The 8,516-nt window shown below is 42.0% G+C and overlaps 1 protein-coding gene across 2 annotated transcripts in view; it reads right to left on the minus strand.

The window, feature by feature from the left end:
* The window catches only part of HERC6 (HECT and RLD domain containing E3 ubiquitin protein ligase family member 6), a 52,918-nt gene extending 45,428 nt beyond the window's left edge, over positions 1-7,490 (minus strand). For both annotated transcript variants that reach the window (XM_087863999.1, XM_045791709.2), the window contains exons 1-3: positions 7,145-7,490; positions 4,901-5,060; positions 2,766-2,842 (exon numbers count right to left, since the gene is read on the minus strand). In XM_087863999.1, coding sequence (XP_087720125.1) covers positions 2,766-2,842; positions 4,901-5,060; positions 7,145-7,343 — 436 coding nt within the window. In that variant the 5' untranslated portion in view covers positions 7,344-7,490. The remainder of the gene's footprint in view (positions 1-2,765; positions 2,843-4,900; positions 5,061-7,144) is intronic.
* Between the last annotated feature and the right edge of the window lie 1,026 nt (positions 7,491-8,516).

Genomic DNA, 8,516 nt, shown 5'->3' on the forward strand with positions numbered 1-8,516 from the left:
AATAAAAGGCCAATTCTCACCACAGCTCACAAGCCCCAGGTCACCAGTATTCCCCATGACACATCTCAGACGTTTCCAGAGAGCCTGCTGTTCCTGAGCATACCGCTGAGCACGCCGCTACCTCACTGCCTTTGCACGTGGATCATACCTCTGGCCTTAGCGTTACGTCTCCGTCCCTCCCTTCTTTTGGTCTCTGCTCACCAAGTTTCCCTAACACCTTTCTTAGAAGAGAAGGATTCCTTTCCTCCACTCAAGTACTTGCTCCCCTCCCCTTACCTGGCCTCACTTTCCTTCATACCCTTACCTCTGTTACATGACATAATTATTTGTCTGTGTGTTTAAGGCTTACTTCCCCTACACACCCCCCAGAATATAAGCTCCAGGAAAGCAAAGTATTGGGTTTGTTCACTGCTATATCCTCTTTGCTGGAAACATAGGCACTAAAAAAATATTTGTGGAATGACTCCATGGGAGAAAAAGACCATCAACATTGTATGTTGAATTTGACCAGAGATGGATAATTTACATGAGATCAAAAATCAAGATCTTTAATGCTTCATTGTTTACCCAGAAAAATGCTAACATAGCTCAGATTTTTACGTTATTATATTTAATTTTTCTTTTTTAACTCTTCTAAAGTTATTTCTACCATTGAAAACTATTTCTGGGGCGCCAGGGTGGCTCAGATACTTAAGCGTCTGCCTTCAGCTGAGGTCATGATCCCAGGGTCTTGGGATAGAGCCCCGCATCGGGCTCCCTGCTCGGTGGGGAGCCTGCTTCTCCCTCTCCTAATGCTCCCCCTGCTTGTGCTCTCTCGCTCTGTCAAATAAATAAATAAAATCTTAAAAAAAAAAATATCTCTGAGGGCCCACTGCACAATGTCAAACTCATTTGAAGGTCTATGAGAGCTCACAGTTCACCATAGCAAATGTACTGGGTACCTGGGCTCCACACAACCTTCAGTCCAGACCAATATAAAGACAAATCAATACCCCGGGGGAATAATTCAAGCTATTTCAATAATTAAGAAGAAGGAAAGGAAGGAAGGAAGAAAGACTAATATTTCTTCTACCGCTGCTATCTGCTATGGACTGTACAGGATATATTGTGTTCGTTCTTTCACTGAATCTTCTAACCACCCCATAAGGTAGGCATCAGTACTCCTACAGATGAGAAGGAGTAGATCAAATCTCTGGAAATGGTAGGAAAGAATTCTACAATAGCCACAGGATTACGCTATGGTCTCATGGCCCGAGTGGTACAGCGGTTAAGTGCTTAGGGTTGGGATGTAAACAAGTGTAGGTTCAAATCTCACTTCTGTTTCTTAGTGTGCGACCTTGGGCAAATCACGGAAAGTCTCTGAGCCCAAATTTCCTCATTTCCAAATAATGCGTGGCTTCTGTGTTAGTTAAGTGATTTCATGAGATTACAGGCGAAAAGCACCTCATATAGTGGATGGCGCACAGAAGCCAACCAGGAAATGTCCGGAGCCCCTGTGGTGCGGCTGCAGTGAGCATATGATATCACCTGGGGGACATGCAAATGTTACGTGTCTCTGGACGGCATTCACAGTATGCCACCCCAAAATATGCCACTCTGGCATAAGGATTATTTTGAGCTGAAGGCAACTGAGAATCCACACATGTGGGAAAAGTTCTCTGCCCTCCTCTTATCCACCCAAAAGCAAGGTATATATTTCCCTTTGTGAAGGTGTCCTCTTCTCCTGCACCTGGGATGGGGCAGTGACTCATCCCCATAGATGGAGAGTCTGCCGCAACATGAGTCTTCGCAAATAACCCTTAATAAAATAACTCTTATCTTCCCTTAGTTTCTCCCGTGTATTTCCAAGTCTCATGTATTTCCCTACGATCGATCATCCTGCAAAGCCCAAATCTTTCCCTCATTAAAATGGTTCATAAGCTCCCAAGTCTAAACACTTCTTGAGTTTCACTTCTTTTCTGTAAACTTCTGTGCATGAAAATATTAATAACAGTGGTGTGCCTTGTCTCTTATCAATCTGTCTTTTGTTACTTAAATTTGCGGACTCTCAGGTACTGAACCAAAGAGGATAAGAAAAAGGTTTTCTTCTGCAACACTTTGCACTGAAACATTTTGACTGATGCTGGACAAAGGATGGGGATGTTAGTAGAAAAAATGTAAAGTCATAATTTTCATATCTTGACTTTTTTCTTTGATCTTGGTAAAAAAGACAAATAGAGGGGCGCCTGGGTGGCTCAGTCATTGAGCGTTTGCCTTCAGCTCAGGTCGTGGTCTCGGAGTCCTGTGATCGAGCCCTGCATCAGGCTCCCTGCTTGGCGGGAGGCCTGCTTCTCCCCCTGCTTCTCCCTCTCCCCTGCCTGTTGCTCCCCTCTGTCAAATAAATAAAATCTTAAAAAAAAAAAAAAAAGAAAAGACAAACAGACCTTCGTCTGAGTTTCCTGGTATATACAACCATTCAGCATAAAGGGCAAAGTTCTGGATAAAACCACTACTAAATTCTGAGAGAGTTAGAGCAGGTCATGCGAACAGAGATGACCCTTTATGGCACTGATATGAATTAAGCACTACTTAGAGTATAATAAGAACAGAGAAAATAGAAAAAAAAAAAAAGAAGAACAATACAGCTTATGAAATCTAAAGCATTAAAAAAAACTTCTAAATGCCTTAAAATGAGCCCCAGTACATTAAAAATCAACAGGCATCATTCATATGCAAAAAAATTACTTTGAAATGACACTTGAAAGATTCCAAAACCCTTATTTTACCTTCTGATAATGCCAGGGAGTGGTAGTGTCCACAGGAAACTTGTATAATTTTTATACCAGTCAGAGTTTTTATCTTCCTGTAATACAAATGATACAAAATCTATTAATCCTTCTTTGGAGTGGCTCACCACGTGAACTACAGATATTAGAACCATCCCAGGTAATACATTTGGTTTAGGGAAATAACGTTCTCTTCCTTTCTTTCCTTTTTTCTTTTCTTTTTAAACTGGGCTGTTTTAATGTTTTTTACCATAGAATAAATAGTTCTCTGGATGACTGCAGATACGTAAGGCTGTTTGGTAGTATTCAGAAGCACCACAGTAATGGTGATTTTCCTGATTGGCATGTCATCTTCAGTAATTTTAGGGAGTTACTTGTCTGAAACTGCTGTCAAACCAACAAGTCTGCATTTACGCATCCATCATTTTCAGGATTGTTGGTAACCTGGGCATATTTCCCCCAGAAATAACTTTATTTTCTTATTTTTCTGTAGTACCCTTATTCCAAAGCCCTCAAACTATTTTTTTTTTAAAGAGTTTATTTATTTATTTGACAGAGATAGATACAGCCAGCGAGAGAGGGAACACAAGCAGGGGGAGTGGGAGAGGAAGAAGCAGGCTCATAGTGGAGGAGCCTGATGTGGGGCTCGATCCCAGAACGCCGGGATCACGCCCTGAGCCGAAGGCAGACGCTTAACCGCTGTGCCACCCAGGCGCCCCATAAAGCCCTCAAACTATTTTTAACATGACCTCAACATGTGTAAAGGTACAGAGCAGAATCCAAACACTTATAATACAAAAGTGATTTTTATTAGTCTTTTAACGCAGTATATAATGTACTAACTTTTGCTCTATACTTATTGGCTTAAAAGAAAAATTTCTTCATGCACATATGACACAGGACTTTAGAATTTATACAACACTGCTATTTATATCACCTGATTTAAGCCCTATGTGATAAAGAAATCATTAGGTTGAATCCTATTAAATCACCATTTTTGTGGATCAAAAACCTAACTATCAGCACTTTCAAATGGTTGAACCCAGTAGAACTCAGAGTTCTGGTTTGCTCTAGGGAATCACGCTGTAGGTATCATGTTATAGAACTAGACTCAAACCTTCGTCTTTTCATTCCAAGTTCAACGTTTGTCCCCCAAAAGCCACAGCACTCTCTTACACAATTAAAAACCAGAAGAGGTAACAAAAAGTAACTTCCAAGTATTAAAAATCATGCTTTTAAAAATTCTTAAACATGTAATTCATGAACACACAATTCAGACTGCTTGTCATACCATTTGTCCTAGGAAGCTGTTTGTGAGAAAATGATTCTCGCCCTATCTTACTACATAAAATATTAGGATCCAGTGGCTTAAGACAGACCAAAAGGTTGTGTGGAGAGGAAAACTTCCTCTTCCAGTTTGGATCCTGTCAATATGGGACGAGCAAATTAACTGACAATAGACAAATTAACAGGAGAAAAAACAAGGCTTATTTACATGTACAGAGGGGAGCTCCCAGTAATGGAAAATTTGTGGAATCACCTTAAATATATCAACTTAGCAAAAGGAGAGGATTTAGGACTTCAATAGAAGTGTATGGAAAATTCCATAAGGTTTTTTGATGTTGATTGGGCGGTCTGTCTTCACAGCAACTCAATTCAAAAGAAACTCCCTCCAAGCTGTTAATGGCAGCTGTTTTTTCAAGGAGATTTTGCTTTAGTCAGAAAGGAAGTTCAAATAAGATTTCTTTCTGTATCTTCTATTTAATGTTTTTACTTTAAAATAATATTTATTTTATTTGTATTGATATTTTATGTTTATTTTATATTTTATATATATTTTATAGTGATTTATTTACCGAGTGGGCCCCCACAGTTATTTCCAATACATAAGACTTAGATCAAAGGGTCACATGTTCTCATTTCAAATGCCCTGCCCTTCTCCTTCACAGGACTCTAATTAAGTAATAACTGGTGTTAGAAGTTTTTTCCTGCCTCATTCTCTCACTACACTACAATCGTTGAGGCTGGGGACCGTGTTTGCCATAATCATCTTTGTACTCTGACATCTTGCATAGTGCCTAGCACATGAAACTGAAAAACACTGGATGAATGAATGAATGTATGGAAATACTTACGTAGGTATAAGATTTATTTCCTTGAATTCTCCAACTCCCAGTTGCCCTTCAGAACCAGCCCCCCATGCAAAGACCCTTCCTTTGTAACAGACAGCAAGAGAGTGTTCCTTTCCACAGCTCACGAGATCAACACGTAGGTTGTCCAATATCCGAATTCGTTCTTCAGGAACAAAAACAAAACAAAACACCTCAGAAGATTATTAATTTAACAGCAAGTTTAAGACAACAAGTTTACTTTCTTCAAAAAGAAGGGTCACTTGGACTTCTCATCTTTCCCAATGGACTTTTAAATCAGGGCCTGACATCCACACTAAAGGTGTGAAGGAAAGAAGCTCAATGCGTGTTACGCTGTCTGTATGGGAATATGGTTGCTATTCAAAGGATGAGTTTCATGGAGGAGGGGAACTTGTAGGAACTATGATACTTGCCCTAACATTTCTCTATGATGATGGTAGCAAAACAAAAGGAGACAGAGAGGAGATGGAACAGCCTCCACTCTACTCTTCTGACTTCCCAGCCCTGAGCAGTGAGAATAGTTAATCCCTTGCTCAGGAGGAAAGGGGCAGGGAGCCTTCCCCATGAATGTGAGAGGCAGAAGCCAGATCCTCTCACAAAGAATCCAGTAATATGCCTCTAATGAGCCAAAGGTACCCACAAATGAAAACCTGATCATTATAGCATGATCCCTATAAGTGAATCTGAACTATTTTCCCAAAGTGTTTGTGTCTGAATTATTAGAGGGTTTGAGTTAAATATATCACTACTAGTAAAGTTTTTGCTAACACTTGTGTTTTCTTTTTTTAAACCTTTGTGATCTTAGCCTTTTCAATGATTTATTTTCAAACTATGGAATAAGAAAAAATGTCCCAAAGATTCATACACTCATGAAGGTAGAGACTGGTACCACATTCCTAGAGAACAGTTTGGCATCAAGTATCATGTTGCCCCTCATCTCCACCTAAAGGGGATCAGGATATGCCACCCCAAAATATGCCACTTTGGCAGAAGGATTATTTTGAGCTGAAGGCAAATGAAAACCAACAGATGTAGGAAGAGTTCTCTGCCTTCCCCTCATTCACCTAAAAGTAGGGCATGAATTTCCCTTGTAAAAGTATCACTGGAGTTGGCACTGAGATGAGTCTGCATAGACAACTCTTACCAAAATAATCCTTATCTTCCATTAGTCTCCCCCATATATTTGCATGTCACTTTCCCACAACTGATCATCCTTCAAAGCCCAAACTCCCTTTTCTTTCCTAAAATGCAGTATAAGTCCCCAAATCTACCCAAGGTTGAGTTTCCCTTTTTTCCTGCAAACTTCTGTGCACATTAAATATTAATAAAATTGTATAATTTTTCCTCTTGTCAATCTTTGTCTGCTTAGTCTGCAGGCCTTCAGAACAAGAACTAAGAGGGTAGAGGAGAAGTTTTCCCTCCCAGACACAACTCTTAGGATTTTTTCAAGTAAGTAATCAGAAATTTGGTCAAATAATGGCAATCATCAGAAATTTGGTCAAATAATGGCAATCACAGTATTATTTATAAAAGTCCCTAATGAGGAAAAAACCTAATTTCCACCAAAGAAGAATAATTAAATCGTACTGTCAAAGCCTGGAATGTTTTGCAACAATTTAAAATGTATCTAAAAAAAATACATAATAAAAAGACAATATTTTCACGATATTAAGTTTCGTTAAGAGCGTAATTTATAGAGTTGTAGAAATACTGTGTATATAAAACTATATAATGACATGCTTTTATTAAAATAAATGTATAATAGAAATAAAACAAAAAATAAATACATCAAAATAGTAGTAGTCTTTGGGTATTGGAATTATAGCCAATTTCTTTACTGTGTTTCTGTAATAATCAGTAATGGTAATAATAGTATACTTTTTTTTAATTTTAAGAAAAAAAGATGCTCTGGGGTATTTATGAGAGAGTTAGAGATGTCCCACCCATGAACCACGCTTGGAAGGTCGCTCTGTTCCAGATAGACAGCACAGGTAGGGGCTGGTCTAGAAAGACTTAGGGGGAGGGACCACGTCTCTTCAAAGGAGCGCTGTCCAGTTAGGTTCCGCTCTCAGTTTCGCTTTTAAGATGAACTGGAAATCGAAACAAACTGCGCTTCTGGAAAACGAAACTGACCAACTCGCGCGCACGGAGCGCGGATCATCGTTTCGCAGTATCCTGGGGCCCAGCGGTCCGGGCGCCCCCTGCCCCGCACCTTAGTCCCGCACTCACTCGGGTGCTCATCGCGCTGCACGCCCTTCCGCCCCAGCTGGCCCTGGCTGTTGTCCCCGCACGAGTGCAGCTCTCCGTTGCTCAGCAGCAGCAGCGAATGGCGCTCCCCGGAGGCCGCCTGTAGCAGCTCGGCGTCGGCCCGGCCGGCCTGCCTCCGGCGCAGAGGTCCCCGAGGGCTGGTGCCCCAGCACAGGTACATCCCGCTCCCGCGCCCCGCCGCCTGCGCCTGGTGTGTCCGCGCTGCCGGACCGGCGCTCAGAGGCTAGTGGCAGCTGTGTGCTGATGCGCAGAAACCGGGAAGCCAGGTGGACCATCCCGGCTCTGATCTCACTTGGAGGCCAACGCCCCCCGCCCCACCCGCAGCAGCGCCGCCCTGGCACCCTTAGTCATCCTGACGCCCCGGCCAATGGCTTTTGGAGCTCAAACGTGAGCAGCCAGTGCTGAGGAGTAGAGGGGGGCTCAAGAGGAAGAGCTCCTGGATTTACTGACATACTAGCTAAGCAGCTTATGAGCTGTGTGACTTTGGGCAAGTTATTTGACGAAGCTGTGCCTCAGCTACCATGTCAATGAAATGTGGACAGTAATGCAGCAAATCTAACGTTAGGGTAATTTAACAGATAATGCATGATGCTAGAATAATGCCTGGAGTGCTTAGGGTGCTTAATAAAAGCGTCTGAGTGCCTACCCTTTTTCTCTAGGCTCTTTTGGCAGTGGAAATGCAAAATGCTCATGGGACTAACATTCTATTTGTAAAGAGGTAACTACTTAGTATAATGTCAAGTGGCAACACGAAGAAAAATAACACAGTAAAGTAATAGAGGGTGAGGGTATAGGAACTTTTTAAAAAAAGATTTTATTTATTTGAGGGAGTGAAAGAGAGAGACAACACAATCAGGGGACAAGGGCAGAGGGAGAGAGGGAAGCAGGCTCCCCGAGGAGCAGGGAGCCCCACGTGGGGCTGGATCCCAGGACCCTGGGATCATGACCTGAGTGGAAGGCAGACGCTTAACTGACTGAGCCACCCAGGCGACCCAGGAACTTGTGTTTTTTAAATAAGATTTCAGGGAACACTTCTTAGATGAAGTGACATTTGAGCAGAGAGCCCAGGGGACATGGAAAATGAGAGAATGTGTCATGCGCATGTCTAAAGGGTGAAGGAGAGCAGTCGGAAACTTTTGAACAGAGAAGTGACATAATCTGACTTGAGTTTTAAATGATTCATTCTTGGCTTCGATGTAGGATATAATAGAACAAAAATGGGGGTGCCTGGGTGGCTCAGTCATTAGGCATCTGCCTTCAGCTCAGTTTGTGATCCCCGGTCCTGGGGTAAGCCCCGCATCAGGGGAGCCTGCTTCTCCCTCTCCCTCTGCCT

The sequence above is a fragment of the Ursus americanus genome, chromosome 8 (assembly GCF_024610735.1).
Source record: "Ursus americanus isolate L20-20 chromosome 8, mUrsAme1.1.p, whole genome shotgun sequence".
Taxonomy (NCBI): domain Eukaryota; kingdom Metazoa; phylum Chordata; class Mammalia; order Carnivora; family Ursidae; genus Ursus; species Ursus americanus.